Here is a 22,386-nt window from a genome sequence, read left to right as displayed (position 1 = left end):
GTTCAAGCTCCACTACTGCCTCCCCCATTATATATATTTATTATATATATATATATATGTGTGTGTGTGTGTGTGTGTGTGTGTGTGTATATATATATATATATATATATATATATATATATATATATATACAGGGCCAAACATATACTCCAGTTGTAGAGGACATTGGTTAAAGCCCTGGGTTCAATCCAGCAATGCAAATATATTCAAGTAAATTTATGTGCATAGGTATGCAAATATGGTAAACATTCACATGTTTACACATAAACACAGGAGGAAGAATATGTACCAACTTCTACAGAGGGAAAAAGGAGAATAAGTTTGCTATTGAGTGAAGTATATAGGAATTCTTTTTTTTTTTTTTTTTTGGTAATGGGGGCTTGAACTCTGGGCCTGGGTGCTGTCCTGAGCTCTTCAGATCTTCAAGCCAAGCACTCTACCATTTGAGCCATAACACCACTTCCAGTTCTAGTGGTTAATTGGAGATAAGAGTCTCACAGACTTCCTGCTCTGGCTGGCTTTGAACCTCGATCCTCATATCTCAGCCTCCTGAGTAGCTAGAATTATAGGTGTAAACCATTGGTGCCTGCTGAATTTTTACCTTTTTTGGGGGGGCGGGGGGGTGTCTGGTCGTGGGGCCTGAATTCTGGGCCTGGGCGCTGTCCCTCAGCTCTTCAGCTCAAGGCTAGCGCTCTACCACTTGAGCCACAGAGCCACTTCCGGCTTTTTTCTTTTTGCTTATGTGGTGCTGAGGAATCGAACCCAGGGCCTCAGGCATGCAAGGCAAGCACTACCACTGAGCCACCTTCCCAGCCCCTGAATTTTTACTTTTATCTCTTAAGTTTTGTGGGGTTTTTTTGGTTTGTTTGTTTTGTTTTGTTGCCAGTTCTGGGGCTTGCACTTTGGTCCTGGGTGCTGTCCCTGGGCTCCTTTTGGCTCAAGGCTAGCATTTTACGACTTGATCCACAGTGCTACTTGTGGCTTTTTCTGTGATTAATTGGAGATGAGAGTCTCCCAGTTTCCTGCCTAGGCTGGCTTCAATTTCAGCCTCATGAGTAACTAGGACTATAGATGTGAACCACTGGTGCCCAGCTATCCTTGTTTTCTTCAAAAGAAATTTTTAAAAAGATCTAAAGCAAATACAAAAAATGTTATTAACTCTTGTTAATTTGATCAGTAAGGCATGAGACTTATATTATTAGAGGCTGCTGAAGAGGTTCCTAATTGTTCTTCAGAAAGTCATAGGGAGCTTCTCTCTCTCTTTTCTCTCTCTCAGCCCCAGTTGCTACTGGAAAATACTGCGCAATCATGAAAACAATTAGCCTTAGAAGGAATTCAACCCTGAAGTCAGAATAGGATGGAAAAACCCAAATCACCAAAATATCACTGGATCCACCAAGCCCAAAGCTTACCTTACTGCATTTAAGGCAATTTGCATTGGGGTTTCTATTACTTGTAGCTAAGCTTACAGTAGCCAATGAATTTGTGTTGTTTTAAGTCATGTTTGTAGTATTTTGGTAGAAACTAATCAAAGCTAAAATCAAGGACATTTCCTAGAAGTCAGGGGAAAAAAAGATGAAGAATCCGTTTTTGGCTTTTGGATAAGATCAAGTATAGTATCTATTCTGACCAGTTGAATATCTAGTTTAATATCTGATACACCTTCTATCCAAAGCAATTTACTAAATGGGCTTTGGGAGCAAGGAGATAAAATAGAAACTTGCTCCATCTACTCACAAATTGACCTAGTATTGCAGAACCTCTAGGAATGGTGCCTCTTCTTCCACAGGAATTAAAAAAGAAACATGGGGTTGGAGGCATGGCTCAGTTGGTAGATTTCCAGCCAATGAGCAGAAGTGTCAGGTATTGAGTTTGAGTTCAGTTCCTGGACAAGGAAGAAAGGAAGGAAGGAAGGAAGGGAAGGAGGGAGGGAGGGAGGGAGGGAGAAAGGGAAGACAAAAGGACATAAAGTAGAGGAGAAATATAGTATTGCTGTATTAATTCAGGAGACCAATATCCAGCCAACACAAGTCACAAACAAAAAGAGGCATATTGAAAAGGGATGAAAAAATGATCAAAGAAATAATACAAAAAAGGATCAAAAGACACATATTCCCTTAGCACTGAAAGCGTCTACCAGATACCTAGAAGGAAAAAAGGATTTTCACTAATGCATAGCCACAGAAGCTTCCAGAAAGAAAAAAAATAGTCATACTAAGAACCAGGAAGCAAAATGGCCTCATACTTTCCCATAGCAGCAGCACAAAGAAAACAAGAGAAAATATGTTCAGAGTTCTGGAATTCTTCATCCAACCAAAGCTTTAATCACAGGACTCTACAAAAGTGCATTTTTAGATGTTTTCACTTCAAGTGCATCATTTACATGTACCATTTCTCAAGGCACTATTAGAGAATATCCTTTTTTTTTGTTATTGTTCATGAAGCTTGAACTTGGCTTGGGTACTGTCCTGGAGCTCTTCAGCTCAAGGCTAGCATTCTACCACTTGAGTCGGTGCCTGGCTAAGAGAACATCCTTTACTAAAACAAAGGGATGCAGTGCCAGGTGCCTGTGGCTCATGCCTGTAATCCTAGCTACTCAGGAGGCTGAGATCTGAGGATGGTGGTTCAAAGTCTGCCCGGGCAGGAAAGTCCCTGAGACTCCAAAAAACTACTCAGAAAACCAGAAGTGATACTGTGGCTCAAGTGGTGGAGCACTTGCCTTGATTTGAAGAGTTGAGGGACAGTGCCCAGGCCCAGAGTTCCAGCCTCACAACCTACAAACACACACATACACACACACACACACACACACACACACACACCCCAAAACAAAAAAAGGGACACTACAAAAGAAAAAACACAGGAACTGGGTGCTGGTGGCTCATGCCTGCAGTTCTTTGCCCAAGAGGATTACTGTTCAAAACTAGTCAAGGGAAGAAAGTCCATGAGACTCTTATTTCCATTTAACCACCAAAAAGTGAAAAATAGAGCTGTGGCTCAAGAGATAGAGTGCATCTTGAGACAAAAAGCTAAGGGAGAGAGCTCAGGTCTGGGGGCTGGCACTGGACACGAGAATAGAAAGAAGATCGGGGGGGGGGGGAGAATAGAAAGAAGATGGGGGGGGGGCCAGATTAGAGCTGAAAGATATGAGCTCACAGAACATTGTATTAAAGACTGCTATCTGCAGACCAAAGACAAGGCTTCAGATGAAACCAGGCTGAGGGCACCTTGATCTTGGATTTTCAGCTTCTGAACTTCAACAGAAGGGAAAAACCAGTCAAGGCAGAGTGTACCACTGGAGCTCCAGCGCCACTTCAGCTTTTTCTGTTCATGTGGTGCTGAGGAATCAAACCCAGGGCCTCATACAGGCAAGGTAAGCAATCTACCACTGAGCCACCTTCCCAGCCCCAAAATACTCAATTTCTATCTGAAATCAAAATCTGAGCCAAGTGTCTTATATTTTTCTTTGCTCCATTCGGTGACCCTACACGAGACACAGTTAGACTTCTCCACTCTTGTAGCCTGAGCAGAGTCCAACAGGACAAGTTTCATATAAAGACCTAGTTTTCTAAATATTTCAAGAGGAAATGAAGCCAGGTGCTGGTAGCTCATGCTTGTAATCCTAGCTACCAGGAAGCTGAGATCTGAGGATCACAGTTCAAAGCTAGCCCATATAAGAAAGTCTGTCAAGCCAGGCGCCAGTGGCCTGTAACCCTAGCTACTCAGGAGGCTGAGATCTGAGGATCGCAGTTTAAAGCCAGCCCAGGCAGGAAAGTCTGTGAGACTCATATCTCCAGTAAACTTGCCTTGAACTGAAGAGCTGAAGGACAGCACCCAAGCCCAGAGTTCAAGCCCCAGGACCAAAAAAAAAAAAAAAAAAAAGTCTGTCAGACATCATCTCCAATTAACCACCAGAAAACCAGAAATAGATCTGTGGCTCAAATGGTAGAGTCCTAGCCTTCAGCAAAACAGCTCAGTTACAGCTCTCAAGCCCTGAATTCAAGCCCCACAACCAAAAAAGAAAAGAAAAGGAAGGAAGGAAGGGAGGGAGGGAGGGAGGGAGGGAGGGAGGGAGGAAAAAAATGAGTTGCAGAACAGAAAATTTAAAGGCTAAATGAATTGAAATGCTTGTAGGAAACAGACATCAGAATCTGGCCAACAGCACCCCATCTCAGGCCCTTTTCAGGCTGGTATTCATTTTGCCTGAAAGCAGAGGAGTAGATGGCTCAGAAAGGGCCAGAGAGAACTGGAGGCTCAAGATGCCTCCCAAGTTCTCCCTCAGTGCTTGCCTTTTAAGCCAGGCCCCAGCTCTCCTGCCTATTTAAAGAAGTAGAAAGGGACAGAGCATAAAAGGCTCCCCAGAGGCAGGCCCTTGTGGGGGAGGGAGGCTGGCTGAACGCTGACTGGGTCCTTTGCTTTGTACCCATCCTGCTTATTCCCAAACAACAAAAGTGCTGCTCAGCCGCCTGGCTGGCCCCATTGTGTGCTCACCACAAAGTGCTGAGTCCAAGGGCTCCCCTGGCCCCATGACCTCACCTCTACTCCCTTTGCCTGGGCCCAAAGGCAAAGCCAAGGGGTCCATACCACCTGTACATTTCTATTGAGCCCTAGCCAACGTTGGCATGTGCCCTCATGTCAAGAAGCCCAAGAGTCAAACTGCCCACGTTACATTTGGCAGGTACTCATGATCACCTAATGTCAGTCATCTAAATCTAACAACTCATCCCACTGGACAGACAGCTGTTCCACAGCTTGGGCAATAACTGTGGTTCATAATCCATGTCCCCAGTGGACCTTCAGAAAACTAGACAAACAAGGACTAGGGCTTAGCTCAATAGTGGAGCATATGCCCAGTATACACTGAGCCTTAGGTTTAATTCCAGCACTGTAAAAATGAAAGAAAGATCCAGGTGCTGGTAGCTTACTCTTGTAACCCTAACTACTCAGGAGGCTGAGATATGAGGATTGTGGTTCAAAACCAGTCCAGGCAACAAAGTCCATGAGACTCTTATCTCCAGTAAACTGCCAGAAACCCAGAAGTTGCACTGTGGCTCAAGAGCACTAGCCTTGAGCTGAAGAGCTCAGGGACAGCACCCAGGCCCAGGATTCAAGCCCCATGACCGATGAAAGAAAGAAAAGAAAGAAAGAGAGAAAGAAAGAAAAAAATGAGAAAGAAAAGAAAACTAAACAAGGACTAAGGTTTAGCTCAGTAGTAGAGCATATGTCCAATATACACTGTGCCTTAGGTTCAATTCCAGCACTGTAAAAATGAAAGATCCAGGTGCTAGGGCTTACACTTATAATCCTAGTTACTCAGGAAGCTGAGATATGAGGATAGACGTTCAAAGCCAGACAGGAAAGGCCATGAAGCTCTTATCTCTAACTAACCACCAAAAAGCTTGTGGTAGAGGTATGGATGAAGTGATAAAGAGCCAGGAGAGCCAGCCTTGAGTGAAAAAAACACAGGGACAGCATTCAGGACCTGAGTTCAAGCACCATTACCAACACACACACATACACACACACACACACACACACAGAGAGAGAGAGAGAGAGGAAGGAAGGCTAGACTAATGAAATATGCAGCTACTATTAATGAAAAATATTAGAAAGAAAAAATAAATGAGGGCTGGGAAGGTGGCTCAGTGGTAGAGTGCTTGCCTTGCATGCATGAGGCCCTGGATTCAATTCCTCAGCACTACAAAAAGCTGGAAGTGGCACTGTGGCTCAAGTGGAGTGCTGGCCTTGAGCTGAAAAGCTGAGGGATAGCGCCTAAGCCCAGAGTTCAGGCCCATGACCAACAAAAAAGAATGTGATCTTTTCTGAGTTCAAAGACAAGTTTTTCTAAACTCATTGCTGCTTGCTCCTACTTGTTTCTCTGAGAATCTGGCACAAGATAGTATCTGATTTGACACAATCAATAAAGCAGTTCATTTCCTGAGCTCTCCTCTTTATCTTCTTTCTTCTGACAGCAATGGGTGAGGTAGGAATTATCACCCTACTTCATGTGTGAGAGTCAGATAAACAAACACACTAAAGTGGCTACTGGATTCCCTGGCATGGTTTTCTGCCTCTCAGAACCTAAGATTACTCATCTGTAAAATGGGTATTGCAATGATCTACCTTGTAGGGTGGTTGTGAGGATTGAAAAGACACTATTTGGCTCAGTCATTGCTCTGTGAGGGGTAGGTGTGATGAAAGGTGAACAGAAGAGATCTAAACCCAGTTTGGACAAAGAGATAACGTGATTCTCTTCCTACCCACTCCTTCAGCAAGCCTCGATCTAACTTTCATTGAAGGAGATGGGGTCTGGAGCTCTGAGGTCAATGATCAGTGTGGGCAGGTGAAGCAGCAGTTCCAATGTCAGAGAAGAAACCTCTAGAAGTTGGTTAAAGCCATATTGAGGTGTGTGTGTGTGTGTGTGTGTGTGTGTGTGTGTGTGTGTGTGTGTGTACGAGCACACATCCGTGCGCACACCTGTGTCAATATTGGGCTTGAACTCCAGATCTGGATTTTTTTTTTTCATCGTGGTGCTTGAACTCAGGGGCTTGAACTGTCCCTGAGCTTTTTCACTCAAGGCTGGCATTCTACCACTTAGAGCCACAGAGCCACTTCCAGTTTTCTGGTGGTTAATTGAAGATAAGAGTCTCATGGAATTTCCTGCCAGGGCTAGCTTTGAACTGTGATTCTCAGATCTCAGCCTCCTGAGTAGCTAGGATTACAGGTGTGAGTCATCAGTGTCATCAGTGCCAGAATGTCCCTGAGTTGTTTTTACTTTTTTTCTTTTTTTTTCTTTTTTTGCTTATGTGGTGCTGAGGAATCGAACCCAGGGCCTCATACATGCAAGGCAAGCGCTCTACCACTGAGCCACCTTCCCAGCCCCTGAGTTGTTTTTTCTTTGTTGTTTTTTTTCGGTCCTGGGGCTTGAACTCTGGGCTTGGGTGTTATCCCTCAGCAATTCAACTAAAGGTGAGTGCAATACTGCTTGAGCCACAGCCGCCACTTCTGGTTTTTAGTGGTTTATTGGAGATAAGAGTCTCATAGACTTTTCTGCCCGGGTTGGCTTTGAACCGTGATCCTCAGATCTCAGCCTCCTGTAGCTAGGATTACAGGCATGAGTCAACAGTGCCCAGCATCCCTGAGTTTTTATAAGAATATACCTTTTGGGGCTGGGAAGATGGCTCAGTGGTAAAGCGCTTGCCTTGTATACCTGAGGTCCTGGGTTCGATTCCTCAGCACCAGATAGCAGAAAAAGCCCGAAGTGGCGCTCTGGCTCAAGTGGTAGAGAGCTAGCCTTCAGCTGAAGAGCTGAGGGACAGCGCCCAGGCCCAGAGTTCAGGCCCCATGACTGGCAAAAAAAAAAAAAAAGAATATACCTTTTTTTTTTTTGGATCCGGTCGTGGGGCCTGAACTCTGGGTCTGGGCGCTGACCCTCAGCTCTTCAACTCAAGGCTAGTGCTCTACCACTTGAACCACAGCACCACTTCCGGCTTTCTGTTTATATGGTGCTGAGGAATCAAACCCAGGGCCTTATGCATGCAAGGCAAGCACTCTACAATTGAACCACCTTCCCAGCCTCCACTTCCAGCTTTTTTTGCTGGTAATTTGGAGATAGAGTTTCCTGGACTTTTCTGCCCAGTCTGGCTTTGTACCTCAGCTTTCGGCCCTAGGAGTATTTAAGATTATAGACATGAGCCACTGGGTAAAAATGGGGTAAAAGCCCCATTTGACAGCAAAAATTATAAATTACTTAAATAAGTCTACATTGTACCAGTAACCCAGTAGAGTGTAAAGCTCCCAAATAAAATGCTGATTTAAAGCGTGTGAAGAACAAGCAGACCCGTTGTAGCTGGTGTGAGCACCCATATTCAGCAGGGGGCTTAGAGGGAGCAGTAAGAACTATACTACAATTACCTCTGTGTTCCTAGAGTCACAAAGCCCATTCATTTATTGTTCATTCACACAAAATATATTTATCAAGCTAGCTAGGAGCTATGCTCAGGGTTGATATTAGAGCAATGAAGAAGAATAAGGAGGACTTGCCCTCACAGTGAATGGGAGCTAATCAAAGTAATTAAGTTTATTTTCAAAAATAATTTATTTTCATAGAAAATATATATTTTTAAAAGTTATATTAACATATATAACTTGAACAATGGAGGGATTAGAAAATATGTTCTTAAAAAAGAAAAAGAATACCTGACTTATGTAACTATAATCCCTCTGTATATCTCCTTCCTTCCTTCTCCTTCTTTCTTTCTTTCTTTTTTCTTTCTTCTTTCTTTCTTTCTTTCTTTTTTTGTGGGTCATGGGGCTTGAAATCAGCGCCTGGTGCTATCCCTGAGCTTTTTTTTTTTTTTTTGTCGGTCATGGGTCTTGAACTCTGGGCCTGGGCGCTGTCCCTCAGCTCTTCAGCTCAAGGCGAGCGCTCTACCACTTGAGCTACAGCGCCACTTCTGGTTTTCTGGTGGTTTATTGGAGATAGGAGTCTCACGGTCTTTCTTGCCCAGGCTGGCTTTGAACCGCGATCCTCAGATCTCAGCCTCCTGAGTAGCTAGGATTACAGGTGTGAGCCACCAGCGCCCTTCTTCCCTGAGCTTTTTTGCTGAAGGCCAGTGCTCTATCACTTTGAGCTGTAGCACCACTTCCTGCACATCACCTTTATTATAACAATAAAGTAATTTTTTTAAAAAAAGGAGGTTTGGATCAATAAAACTTTGACCTAAAAAAAAAAAAAAAAGAAACAAGGGGCTGGGAAGGTGGCTCAGTGGTAGAGTGCTTACCTTATATACATGAGGCCCTGGGTTCAATTCCTCAGCATTACATAAGCAGAAAAAGCTGGAAGTGGTGCTGTGGCTCTAGTGGTAGGGTGCTAGCCTTGAGCTGAAGAGCTGAGGGACAGCTCCCAGGCCCAGAGTTCAGGCACCACAACTGACAAAAAAGAAAGAAAGAAAGAAAGAAAAGAATAAAAGAAACAAGGAACAAGAAAAAGAAAAAAAGCCAGGTGCTGGTGGCTCACACCTATAATCCTAGCTACTTAGAAGGATGAAATCTGAGGATTTTGGTTCAAAGACAACTTGAGCACAAAAGTCCATGAGACTATTATCTCCAATTAACCACCAAAAAGCCAAAAGGGAAGCTGTATGTGGCTCAAGTGGTAAAGGAAAAAGCCAAATGAGAGTGAGAGACCCACAGGGTTCAAGTCCCAGTACTGGCACATACACAAAAAGAAATATGTTCTTGAGGTACAACGAGAGTACAGAAAAATATACTGTAAATTTTTTGTCCTGTACTTGAGTTCTAAGTGCTTTATTAGCCCCTCTTTGGAGTGTAATATATCTCATTCCTAAAGAAATTTCTACAGTATGATCAGTGTAGGAACTGGAGAAGTATAATCATGTTATGAAACTACCTAAGGACCATACTTAGCCCAGAGTTGGGGAGTGAATAGCCCAGGAATTAGGTAATGAATGAATGAACAGTTATCAAAGAACTGTTTCTCTACCCCAGTTTTTTGTTTTTTTTTTGATCCGGTCATGGGGCCTGAACTCTGGGCCTGGGCACTGTCCCTCAGCTCTTCAGCTCAAGGCTAGCACTCTACCACTTGAGCCACAGCGCCACTTCTGGCTTTTTTTTTCTGCTTATGTGGTGCTGAGGAATCGAACCCAGGGCCTCATGCATGCAAGGCAAGCACTCTACCACTGAGCCACCTTCCCAGCCCTCTACCCCACTTTTGAGGAGAAAAAATAGAAGGAAGAGAAAGAAAAGGAAAAGCCACATTCCATGAACAGCAACTGTTTCACCACTACCAGGGGGCTAAGCTGAACAAGGTCCCAGCAACTCAGTTTCTTGCTAGACATTAATTCAGACTTCGGCAATTAATCAAGGTGGCAGTAACATCCTTGAAGGAGTGGTATGCTGATCTTAGCATCAGACTTATACGCTTATTCTATCCAAATATGCACAAATATCAGACTTTGTCCCCTGTCTTTTGGTTCTGAGAGAGAGGGCTCTGCTGAAACTTGAGCCATAGGCTAGAGTAAAAACGGACTAGAAGAGCATTTTTTATTTTTTATTTTCTCTTTCATTCTCTCTCTCTCTCTTTCTCCCTCCCTCCTTTCCTCTCCTCTTTGTGTTGGTACTAGGGCTTGAACACAGGGCCTTGTGCTCTTCCTTAGTTTTTTCCACTCAAGGCTGGCACGAGACCACTTAAACACAGCTCCATTTCTGGGTAGTTTTTTTTTTTTTATGGTTTATTGGAAGTAAGAGTCTTGAGTTTGTCTTCCTGGGCTACCTTTGTACCTCAGTCCTCAGTTTTCAATATCCTAAGTAGCTAGGATTACAGATGTGAGCCACCAGTACCTGGCTTTAGGAGAACTTTCTTCCTGTCTCCAAGGTGCTGTATGATTTGCTAGCATCTGCTACTGGGAAGAGAGAGAGGTAAGGGATGAGAATCATGGACCTACATTATATGAGATAGGTCTACTCTTTATTGAGGTTGAGTGACTTGCCCAAAGTCACCCAACGAGGGGATCTGGACCCTCATCTGCCTGATTCAAAGTCCTCTCCACCCCCCTGCCCTCTTGCTTCTCTTAGTAGCTGTGACTTCAACAGTATATAGCATTGTCAGGGCCACTGGTGAGGCCCATAATCCCCAATCCTCAATTCTTACCAACTGCCCTAATTTATAGAGAGTAGTCATTTTGCCCTTTAGGGTACTAGGGGAACAGTTTCTTGGGCTTGTGAGGTTTTTCTCAAGCCTAAAACAATACTGGTGGCTCACGCCTGTAATCCTAGCTACTCAGGAGGCTGAGATCTGAGGATCGCGGTTCAAAGCCAGCCCGGGCAAGAGAGACCGTGAGACTCCTATCTCCAATAAACCACCAGAAAACCGGAAGTGGCGCTGTAGCTCAAGTGGTAGAGCGCTCGCTTTGAGCTGAAGAGTTGAGGGACAGCACCCAAGCCCAGAGTTCAAGCCCCACGACCGACAAAAAAAAACCAAAAACCATTGAAGGTTGGGGCTGGGAAGGTGGATCGGTGGTAGAGTGCTTGCCTTGCATGCATGAGGCTCTGGGTTCGATTCCTCAGCACAACATAAACAGAAAAAGCCAGAAGTGGTGCTGTGGCTCAAGTGATAGAGTGCTCTCCTTGAGCTGAAGAGCTGAGGGACAGCACCCAGGCCCAGAGTTCTGGCCCCACGACAGGCAAAACACATATACACACACACACATACACACACACACACACACACACACACACACACACACACACACACACACCACAGAAAGTTGATTAGTTCCAAATTTTTAAAAGCAAACTGTAACATTAAAATGAATATTTAATAAAATAGCTATAGTGAGATTCACGTCTCCTAGTTAATAGTAAGTGAATTCAGCTCTTAAATAGTCATATATAGCTATAGTAGAATAGAGTTTCAAGAACACAGTGAGCCATTTATCTTTTCTCAATGAAACTCAGAATTTTAATAATCCTTTCACTTAGAAAAAAACAACAAGAAATGTAAATCAGCTGCACATTGATGGCCCACACCTGTAGATACTCAGGAGGCTGAGATCTGAGTATCATGCTTCAAAGCCAGCTAGCCTGGGCAGACAAATCCAAGAAATTCTTATCTTCAATTAACCAGCAAAAAGCTGGAGGTGTGGTTCAAGTAGTAGTGTACCAGCCTTGAGCAAAAAAAAAAAAAAGGCTAAGCAAGAGCACAAAGCTCTGAGTTTAAACCCCAGAACTGGGAGGAAAAAGAAAAAAAAAAAGAAGAAAAAGAAATTAAGAAGCCAGGCTCTGCTGGCTCACACCTGTAATCCTAGATACTCAGGAGACTGAGATCTGAGGAATGCAATTCAAAGCCAGCCTGGGCATGAAAGTCCGTGAGACTCTTATTAACCACCAGAAAACAGGAAGTGGCACTGTGGCGCAAGTAGTAGAGTGCTCGCCTTGAGCTGAAGTGCTTGGGACAGCACCCAAGCACAGAATTCAAGGTATACGCCCAACAGCAACAACAACAACAAAAGAAAGAGAAAGAAGAAGAAGGAGAAGAAGGAGAAGAAGGAGAAGAAGGAGAAGAAGGAGAAGAAGGAGAAGAAGAAGAAGAAGAAGAAGAAGAAGAAGAAGAAGAAGAAGGAGAAATGTATATATGGAAATAAGGTTCATTTTGATATATTTGATAAGACCTCCCAAGATGTCATGAAAGTCCTGGGTGACTTGAGGATCTGGGAGAAGGACAGAGAACAAATATTCATTGCAAAGACCTCCTGTCCTCAGCAACCATTTCAGATGAATACCACATAGCCACGGCCTGCAATAGCCAGCCTAGCCCAAGCAGTGGGCCTCTCTGTACTTCTGTAACCCTGGTTTAAACAAAGGCCAGAGGGATGCCTGCCTAGTAGGCTGAGCCACCAAAGCTCTTGGGATCAAGGGAAACAAAGGGAGAGGGAAAGCAAAGTGCTGACCAGACCATCAACCATTGGTCATAGGACTATAAAGAGGGGATCCACAGAGGAAGTGGCACCAGATGGAGACCCAGACTGTGCAGCGGGAGCTGGGTGAGTAAGGCCTGGGAGTGTCCCTACCTTTGCCATTCTTCTCCTTCCCCTAAACAAATACATGCAGGAGAAGGCCCAGTTTTGCTGCCTAAAGGCCAGAGCCTTTGAAGGTAGTGGAGAAGAGTAGCGGACTCTGGGGGTAGGGGGAAGGAAGGTAGCCTCCTCTTGACATGGTAAGAAGAGTCACCTATATGGCAATAACCACTGCCCTGGAAACTATGACTGTGGGCAGGGGTAGCAAGAAAGGAGCAGATACTGGACACAGGGACAAGGTAAGAACAGCAGAAGCTTAGAATAGAAAGAAATATGAAGCTGGCATTGGTGGCTTATGCTTGTAAATCTTTGCTACTCAGGAGGCTGAAATCTGAGGATTGTAGTTCAAAGCCCATCTGGGTAGAGAAGCCCACGAGACTCTAATTAACTAAGAAAAAAAAAAAGCTGGAAATGGAGATGTGGCTCAAATGTGGCATGCTAGTCTTTAGGACAAAAGCTCAGAGACAGCATCTAAACCTTCCTGAATTCAAGCCCCAGGACGAAAGAAAGGAAGGAAGGAAGGAAGGAAGGAAGGAAGGAAGGAAGGAAGGAAGGAAGGAAGGAAGGAAGGAAGGAAGGAAGGAAGGGAGGGAGGGAGGGAGGGAGGGAGGGAAGGAAAGAAAAGAAAGGAGGAAAGGAAGGAAGGAAGGAAGGAAGGAAAGGGCTGGGAATGTGGCTTAGTGGTACAGTGCTTGCCTAGCATGCATGAGGCTCTTGGGTTCAATTCCTTGATACCGCATAAAAAAATAAATAAAATTTAAAAAAAGAAGGAAGGAGAAAGAAAAAAAAGAAAAAAGGAAGGAAGGAAGGAAAGAGAGAAAAAAAGAAATACAAGTTTACATCAACTAATTTCTGGGCCTGATACCAGCCAGGAGGAAGGGCCATGAGTATCTTTCCTGAATCAAGAAATCTGTGCACACCTGCCTTTCATTCTTCCTTCCCTTTCTCTTCCTTCCCCGTTCCTTTCCTCCTATCTTTCCTTGTTTTACTCATCCTACCATCTTTTTTTTTTTTTTTTTTTTTTTGGTCGTGGGGCTTGATCTCTGGGCCTGAGCACTGTCCCTCAGCTCTACAGCTCAGGGCTAGTGCTTTACCATTTAGGCTACATCGCCACTTCCGGTTTTCTGGTGGTTTATTGGAGATAAGAGTTTCACGGACTTTCCTGCCCAGGCTGGCTTTGAACCGAGATCCTCAGATCTCAGCCTCCTCAGCTAGGATTACAGGCGTGAGCCACCGGTGCCCGGCTCATCCTACCATTTTTAGGTCTGTTTAAGATGGTAGTTCACAAAACTTCCATGTCCATCAGAACCCACATCTGTAAAATGGAAATAATGATGGCATTCATCTCAAAGGCTTTTTGTGCATGTAAAACATTTAGAAAAGGGTCTGACCTAGAGTGAGTTATTATTATATGTTATTACTATACTTTTTTCTTCATTTTCCTTCAATAAATCTTTTTCAATATCGCCATTTCTATTTAAGTATGTAATGGGTATTCTATCAATCACCCAAAATTCCTGGGCCCTACCATTGAGGATCCTCAGCTAGGAGCTAGTCAGTAGGAACACAGATCAGCATTGTGATGAGTACTAAACAATCAGGGGAGAAAGAAAGTGGGTAGTTACAGGCTAGAGAGGACAGAAGAGTTTCAGGCGCAGCAAGGTAAAGACCAATTGGGGATTCTGGCATTGCTACCCATGTGACCAGTGTCATGAGGGGTCTTGAGAAGACAGTTGCCAAGGAGTTGAGATCATAGCTTGTACTTCAGTCAATGCTGTTACAGGCAAGCTAGAGGATAGAAAGTACATTTGTCAAGAGGTCATGATGCTTGTGCAGTACTTTACCTGCATTATTGTTTCTAATTATTAGAATGACTGCATGCAGAAGCTTTGCCAGTGGAAAACTTGCAGCTCAAGTAGTAAACCACAAGGTCCCATCAAAGTCTATTGGACTTTGGGCCTCTTTTCCTTTCCCTGTGCATTCTTGCCTCTCCTCCTACCTTAGAAGGCATATCACTGGTTTGTGTTCTGTCTTTCAGAAACTCTTCCAACCACCAAGATGGCTCAGACCAACCCTATGCCAGGGTCCTTGGGACCATGGAAGGTAAGCCCGTCCTGATCACATGGAAAATGGGAGACTAGGACAGCACATGGATGAGATGCTGTCTTAGAGCAGACACCAGGGTTGCACTTGCCATGAGATGAGATGTGAGCAATAAATATTAGTATAGAGGGGAAGGGTCTACCCCATTGACACTGTTGAAGAATCTGTCAGGATGGAAGGATAATCTGGAAGCCTGTCATAGGTGAGAAAGTAATAGTAATTTCCTTGGTTGATTCCCCTCCACACTGGTAAAATCATTTTATTTTATTTGTCGGTTGTGGAGCTTGAACTCTGGGCTTGGGTACTGTCCCTGTGCTCTTCAGCTCAAGGTGAGTTCTCTACCGCTTGAGCCATAGCACCACTTTCAGTTTTCTAGTGGTTTATTGGAGATAAGAGTCTCACAAACTTTCCTGCCCGGGCTGGCTTTGAACCATGATCTTCAGATCTCAGCCTCCTGAGTAGCTAGGATTACAGGTGTGAGCCACTGGCACCCGGCATAAAATCATTTTTAAAATAGAGAAACCCAAGAGGGAACTACACCAATGGACAAACTGAAGGCCCCAAAATGAAGAGGTTTAGTTCTAAGTCATAGGATCCAGGCATTGATTCTGACTGAAGTTGGTTAACTTGGGCAGAAGTGGCTGTTCTCCACGCCTTCCTCTGCTTCTCCAAAACACTTTACCTTCTACCTTGGTCACCTCTGAGGCTAGTTCCCAGCTTTTCAAATTGTCCTTTTGTCAGATTGAAGAGTCAAATTCTAATTAAAGAAGTACAAGAGGGTTGTGGCTGAATGTGGCTGAAGCTGCCAAGAAAAAAGTCCAGTTTCTGGGATACATATGCAGGAAGTTTGATGTAATTACAGCCCACAAGCCCTTTGTCCATTGGGCTGGTCATCATCCCTGGTGGCTATTTCTAGTATAAACCAATTCCCCCAGATCTTACCCCCTAGCCCAAGCATGCAGATACCACCAGCCAGTGGCATTAATTTGAACTCTTTTGTACCATTTATTCTGACTGAATGTCGGTATCAAGATTTTTGGAGCTAGGTGCCAGTGGCTCATGCCTGTAATCCTAGCTATTCAGGAGACTGAAAGCTGAGTTTGTAGTTTGAAGCCAGCCCAAGCAGGAAAGTCCTTGAGACTCTTCTCTCCAATTAATCACAGAAAAAGCCAGAAGTGGCACTGTGGATCATCTGGTAAAGTGCTAGCCTTGAAAAAAAGAAGCCCAAGGACAGCGCCCAGGCCCAGGCCCAGGCCCCACAAAAACAAAACAAAAGAAAAGAACAAAGACACCCAACCATTTCCCCTCCCCTCCCCCTACACACACACTTTGGACCACAACTGGTGATGGAAAACACAATGTAGATGTAAGTTAAGCTGTTAACTTAGTCTCTGCTCTTCTTGCTGTACCAGGTTCTACTTTTCTTGCCCTATTTAATCCCATTACAGATAACCATCTATGACCAGGAGAATTTCCAGGGCAAGAGGATGGAGTTCACCAGCTCCTGCCCAAACGTTGCTGAGCGCAGTTTTGATAATGTACGATCTCTCAAGGTGGAATGTGGCGCGTGAGTATGGACCTTGGCTAAACCTCAGCCTTCTGAATTCTAGGTCCCTTTAGATACATGGGTAGGGAAGGAGGAAGGAAGAAATGTTCCCTAGACATTAATCATTTTTTGGAGAAAATCCTGGAATAATCTCAAAATGAAATTACTATATGCATAATTTAGTAACTCAAAGCTAGAAAGGACATGAGGTTCTTCAGGATTCTTGGTATGAAACTTGGGAGTTAAAAAATGTAAATTCATACTGGGCATTGGTGGCTCACACCTTTAGAACCAGCTATTCATGAGGCTGAGATTTGTGGATCTTGGTTCAAAGCCAGCCCAGGCAGAAAAGTCCCTGAGACTCTTATCTCCAATTAACCATCAGAAGTGGCACTGTGACTCGAAGTGGTAGAGTGCTAGCCCTGACCAAAAGAGCTCAGGGACAGTGCCCTAAGTTCAAGCCCCAAGACTGACAAAAATAAATAAATAATATAAACAATATAATTTTAATTTATAATAAGTTTTAATTTGTAATAAATTCTAATTTATAATTTTTTTGCCCCTCCTGGGGCTTGAACTCAGGGCTTGGGCTTTGTCTCTGAGCCTCTCTGTGCTCAAGGCTAGTGCTCCACCACTTGAGCCCCAGCACCACTTCTGCTCTTTTTTTTTTTTTTTTTTGTCGGTCGTGGGGCTTGAACTCTGGGCCTGGGTGCTGTCCCTCAGCTCTTCAGCTCAAGGCGAGTGCTCTACCACTTGAGCTACAGCGCCACTTCTGGTTTTCTGGTGGTTTATTGGAGATAGGAGTCTCATGATCTCTCCTGCTCGGGCTGGCTTTGAACCGCGATCCTCAGATCTCAGCCTCCTGAGTAGCTAGGATTACAGGCGTGAGCCACCAGTGCCCGGCTTCTGCTTCTGCTCTTTTTGTTTATGTGGTACTGAAGGATTCATGCATGCTAGGCAAGCACTCTACCACTAAGCCACATTTTATTTTATTTTATTTTTATTTTTTTGGGGTCTGGTCATGGGGCCTGAACTCTGGGCCTGGGCGCTGTCCCTCAGCTCTTCAGCTCAAGGCTAGCACTCTACCACTTGAGCCACAGCACCACTTCCGGCTTTTTTCTTTTTGCTTATGAGGTGCTGAGGAATCGAACCCAGGGCCTCATGCATGCAAGGCAAGCGCTCTACCACTGAGCCACCTTCCCAGCCCCTCAGCCCCAATTTTAATTAATTAATTATTTTTTGGGGGGTCAGTTGTGGGGCTTGAACTCTGGGTCTGGGCACTGTCCCTCAGCTCTTCAGCTCAAGGCTAGCGCTCTACCACTTGAGCCATAGCACCACTTTCAGCTTTTTCTGTTTATGTGGTGCTGAGGAATTGAACCCAGGGCTTCATGCATGCAAGGCAAACACTCTGCCACTGAACCACCTTCCCAGCCCCCCCCCAATTTTAATTTATAATAAATAATACAAATCATTTAATAATAGATATAAATCTCTATGTGAATAAACATATATTGACATCTATGTATATCAAAATTCAACGGGGATGATGGTTTTTTCAGTAATCAGATCTGTGCATTTGGAACCCTGAGTTCAACAAAAAATATAGATGTATATGTAAGTACACACACACACACACACACATACACACACACAAAATTCAGTGGGGTGGGGCAGTGACTGTAATCAGATCTGTGCATTTGGAGCCTTAAGTCTACCTAGGATTCTTTCAGAACAGCCACAGAACCCTCTTGCCTATAGAAAACAGGTAAAGAGATAACTGTCATATAGCAGCCTCCCCCGGAGGTCATATAGGCTTTAAACACCATGAATGAACACAACTGTCTTTGGCAGCTGGATTGGTTATGAACATACCAGCTTCTGTGGACAACAGTTTGTTCTGGAAAGAGGAGAATACCCTCGCTGGGATGCCTGGAGCGGGAGCAATGCCTACCACATTGAGCGTCTCATGTCCTTCCGCCCCATCTGTTCGGCTGTGAGTTTGAAACTTGTTTCTGGGCACAGGGATGGGGCAAAAGAAGGTGCAAACTCTTCAATTATGCTGGATGTGGCAGGGAGGATGAAAGTACAAAAGAGAAAAAATTGTTCTTTTTCTTGAAGTCTGTCATTAATTGTACTCTACTAGATAGTATTTTCTTAAGCTGAAAGTATGGATTTTCTTACAGGTAGCAGGAAGCACATACTCAAGAGAACAGTCAAAAGTGCTATAGGACAACTAGTGGAAGACTTATCATGTAGTGCACAAAGGAAATCTTTGGCTAGTTAAATATCAATCTGTGATAATACACACAGAGAAATATGCCAGGCATGAAGGTGAGGAGATGATGGCAGGAAGATGGCAATCTATGTTGGAGGGACAGAGAAAGAGGAAACTCTGTGAGACTTTTTTTTTTTTTTCCGGTCCGGTTGTGATGCCTGAACTCTGGGCCTGGGCGCTGTCCTCAGCTGTTCAGCTCAAGGCTAGCGCTCTATCACTTGAGCCACAGCACCACTTCTGGCTTTTTTCTTTTTGCTTATGTGGTGCTGAGGAATCGAACCCAGGGCCTCAGGTATGCAAGGCAAGCGCTCTACCACTGAGCCACCTTCCCAGCCCCCTATCTGTAATTTCATAGCATTTTTTTCACTTAATGTATAACTGACATATAATAAAATGCAAAGTGTACACTTTCATCAGTTTTGAAAAATATACTCATTTAACCAACAACCTAACTGCATACAGAATAATGTCATCACTCCATAAAATCCTGATACTGTTTTCAAGTCAATTGCTCCCCCACTACTTTCTATCCAAGATATACCAATATTCTATACCAAGACTAATTTTGCCTTCTTACTTGATGTTATTTCCAACACATGTACATATATGTATGTTTTGCTTCTTGTATTGCTCTGTGAGGTATTTTTCCACATTAGATATTGTCACAAAATAATCAGTATTTTAATATTTTAACAGGATTGTTTTTCTTATAAAGAAATCTCTGCATTACCTGACTCTAACATATACTAGTTGCACAAAGGTGTTTCATTGTGACATTTCCACTCATGTATAAAATGGATCCTGAGTTACCTGAATCTTTTAATGGCTATGTACTTTCTTATAGACCAGAAAGTGTTTTAATCTTGAAAAATGTGTCATGAATCAAAAGATGATAACCTTAACAGTACTTTCTGAATTACAGAATCATAAGGAGTCTAAGATTACCATCTTTGAGAAAGAGAACTTCATTGGACGCCAGTGGGAGATCTGTGATGACTACCCTTCTTTGCAAGCCATGGGTTGGTTCAACAATGAAGTTGGTTCCATGAAGATACAATGTGGAGCGTAAGTTGAAAAACAGAGTTCAGGACTGGGAATGTGGCCTAGTGGTAGAGTGCTTGCTCCTAGTATGCATGAAGCCCTGGGTTGGATTCCTCAGTACCACATAAACTGAAAAAGCTAGAAGTGGTGCTCTGGCTCAAGTGGTAGAGTGTTAGCCTTGAGCACCTGAAGCTCAGGGACAGTGCCCAGGCCCTGAGTTCAAGCCCTAGCACTGGAGAAAGAAAGAAAAGTTAAGAAAGAAGAAGAAAGAAAGAAAGAAAGAAAGAAAGAAAGAAAGAAAGAAAGAAAGAAAGAAAGAAAGAAAGAAAGAAAGAAAGAAAGAAAGAAAGAAAGGAAGGAAGGAAGGAAGAAAAGGAAGGAAGGAAGGAAGGAAGGAAGGATGGGGGAAAGAAGAAAGAGGGAAGGAAGGAAGGAAGGAAACAAAGAAAGAAACAAAGAAAGAAAAAAGGAAGAAAGAAAAAGAAAGAGAAAAGAAAGAACAGAGTTCAAGTACATTTCAAGTTCCTATGGGTGTAAACCTTGTGAATATTAACACATTAAATTGTCATAGTATACCAGATTTCAAACACTGGCATTGTACTGGTTTGCTTATCACATTGTAGTTATTATTTTGAATCTCAAGTTGTGCCAACTAACACTTGTTAGATTCTTCTCCTAATGGAAGTATTTATGTAGAATAGTTTGCCTTTTCTTTTTTTCACTTTTCTTTTTAGTAGAAATGAGGTTTGAGCTCAGGACCTTGCATTTGTTAGGCATGAACTCTACCACATAACTCATGTTCCTATGGCTGGGGAGGTGGCTTAGTGGTAGAGTATTTGCCTAGCATTCACGAAGCCCTGGGTTGGATTCCTTAGTACCGCATTAACAGAAAAAGCTAGAAGTGGCGCTGTGGTTCGAGTGGTATAGTGCTGGCCTTCAGCAAAAGCAGCTCAGGGACCATGCCCAGGCCCTGAGTTCAAGCCCCAGGACTGGCAAAAAAAAAAAAAAAGCCGGGTACCGGTGGCTCACGCCTGTAATCCTAGGTATTTAGGAGGCTGAGATCTGAGGATTGTGGTTCAAAGCCAGCCCTAGCAGGACAGTCTGTGAAACTCTTATCTCCAATAAACCACCAGAAAACCAGAAGTGACGCCGTAGTTCAAGTGGTAAAGCGCTCGCCTTGGGCTGAAGAGCTGATGGACAGCGCTCAGGCCAAGTTCAAGCCCCATGACAGAAAAAAAATGTTCCTAGATCTTTTTGCTTTGCTTATGTTTCTGACCAAGCAAGCCAGGATTGTGATCCTTTTATCTGTGTAAGCTACATAGCTTATTGAGATAGAATCTTGTTTCCTTGAACTTGAGGGCTCTTGAATGGCTTTCTTACTCTACTACTTGAGCCACACTTCCAGTCTGGCATTTGCTAATTTCCTGCCATTGGCTTCAAACTGTGATCCTCCGATCTCAACCTCCTGCATAGTTAGGATTACAGGCATGATCCACTAGTGCCTAGTGGGATCTTCCATCCTCAAATCTGTCTTCTAAGTAGCTAGGATTACAGGCAAGAGCCACCAGTGCCTGGTTGGGATCTTTTTTGAAACCCTGTCTTGCCTCAAACCTCACTAATTCACCTCCCAAGTACCTGATAGGCAAGAGCCATCATGCCCAGTCACAAGGCTAACTAGTTGTAGCCTTACGATGTTCACAATGTCTGATATATACATATGGCTGTTTTCTAAGCATAAAAGCATGTTAATGAGGCCTAAGTTTTGGGATATTTACCAGGTTCCTAACTAATTTTTTTGTTATGAGCTGTTTTAATAAGCAATGTGCTTTCAATTTTCTAGCTGGGTTTGCTACCAGTATCCTGGATATCGTGGCTATCAGTATATCTTGGAATGTGACCATCATGGAGGAGATTATAAACATTGGAGAGAGTGGGGTTCTCATGCCCAGACTTCCCAGATCCAATCCATTCGCCGTATCCAACAGTAGTGGATTAAAAGCTCCAAGAGAATTCCTTGAGCATGAGACCTTGCTAAGCACTCTGTAGAGTTTTGTTCTGCTGAGGCACTGCTTCCAATGTTAGTTGCTGAAACCCATAATAAATGTCATTTAAAAAAACAAAACTTTGTGGACCGAATTGCACTTGTATGGTAAACATAAACTTCAGTAACTCTAATGCCCTCACCTTTTTTTGGAGGCCATGTCTCCCTATATGGTCCAGGCTGGCTGCTGGGGAGTGCACCACTCAGCCAAATTCAAATTGTTTTGTGTCCTTGCAAGTTACCAGGAGGAAAATTATTCCCCGTCTTCCCCTCCTCCCTTACCCTGGTCGTGGGCCTTTAACTCTGGGTCTGGGTGCTGTCCCTCAGCTCTTCAGCTCAAGGTGAGCTCTATACCACTTGAGCCACAGCCATTTCCGGGTTTCTGGTGGTTTTATGGAGATAAGTATCACAGACTTTTCCTGTCTGGGCTGGCTTTGAATCGCAATTCTCAGATCTCAGTCTCCTTGAGTAGTTAAGATTATAGGAATGAGCTACCAGTGCCTATTTAATTCCCCATCTTTTTTTTTTTGGTCGGTCATGGGGCTTGAACTCTGGGTTTGGGCGCTGTCCTTCAGCTCTTCAGCTCAGTGAGCGTTCTTCGGCTTGAGCTACAGCGCCACTTTCGGTTTTCTGGTGGCTTTTTGGAGATAGGAGTCTCCCGGAATTTCCTGCCCGGGCTGGCTTTGAACCTCGATCCTCACATCTCAGCCTCCTGCATAGCTAGGATTACAGGCGTGAGCCACCAGCACCTGGCTTTATTCCCCATCTTAAAAAGTACTCAATC

At 43.8% G+C, this 22,386-nt stretch overlaps 1 protein-coding gene and 1 non-coding gene across 4 annotated transcripts; both read left to right on the top strand.

Moving 5' to 3' along the window:
• The first annotated feature begins 1,582 nt into the window (after positions 1-1,582).
• Positions 1,583-1,782, top strand: LOC122120443. Its single transcript, XR_006149695.1, has one exon. It is a non-coding gene; the product is annotated as a U2 spliceosomal RNA (small nuclear RNA).
• Positions 1,783-12,517: 10,735 nt separating this feature from the next.
• On the top strand, positions 12,518-21,678 carry Cryba1 (crystallin beta A1). Of its 3 annotated transcripts, none has more exons than XM_042693315.1 (6): positions 12,518-12,563; positions 14,635-14,699; positions 16,148-16,266; positions 18,097-18,238; positions 19,443-19,585; positions 21,402-21,678. In XM_042693315.1, exons 1-6 carry the CDS (start codon positions 12,533-12,535, stop codon positions 21,547-21,549), a joined length of 648 nt encoding a protein of 215 aa, XP_042549249.1. In that variant the 5' UTR covers positions 12,518-12,532; the 3' UTR covers positions 21,550-21,678. The 3 variants fall into 3 exon arrangements, with proteins under 3 accessions (XP_042549249.1, XP_042549267.1, XP_042549260.1); XM_042693326.1 differs by lacking the exon at positions 12,518-12,563 and adding an exon at positions 14,503-14,526 and having other exon boundaries at positions 21,402-21,647; XM_042693333.1 differs by lacking the exons at positions 18,097-18,238; positions 21,402-21,678 and having other exon boundaries at positions 19,443-19,569.
• The last annotated feature ends 708 nt before the right edge of the window (positions 21,679-22,386 follow it).

The sequence above is a fragment of the Dipodomys spectabilis genome, unplaced genomic scaffold (genome assembly GCF_019054845.1).
Source record: "Dipodomys spectabilis isolate Male_0828 unplaced genomic scaffold, ASM1905484v1 ptg000004l, whole genome shotgun sequence".
NCBI lineage: Eukaryota > Metazoa > Chordata > Mammalia > Rodentia > Heteromyidae > Dipodomys > Dipodomys spectabilis.
The sequence above is the reverse complement of the archived record's forward strand: the minus strand, read 5'-3'. Positions and strand labels throughout refer to the sequence as shown.

Coding starts and splice junctions, on each gene's coding strand:
- Cryba1 (XM_042693315.1), top strand. CDS start 12,533: ATGGAGACCCAGACTGTGCAGCGGGAGCTGG. Junction 16,267..18,096: donor CTCAAGGTGGAATGTGGCGC/GTGAGTATGGAC, acceptor TGTCTTTGGCAG/CTGGATTGGTTATGAACATA. Junction 18,239..19,442: donor TCCGCCCCATCTGTTCGGCT/GTGAGTTTGAAA, acceptor TCTGAATTACAG/AATCATAAGGAGTCTAAGAT.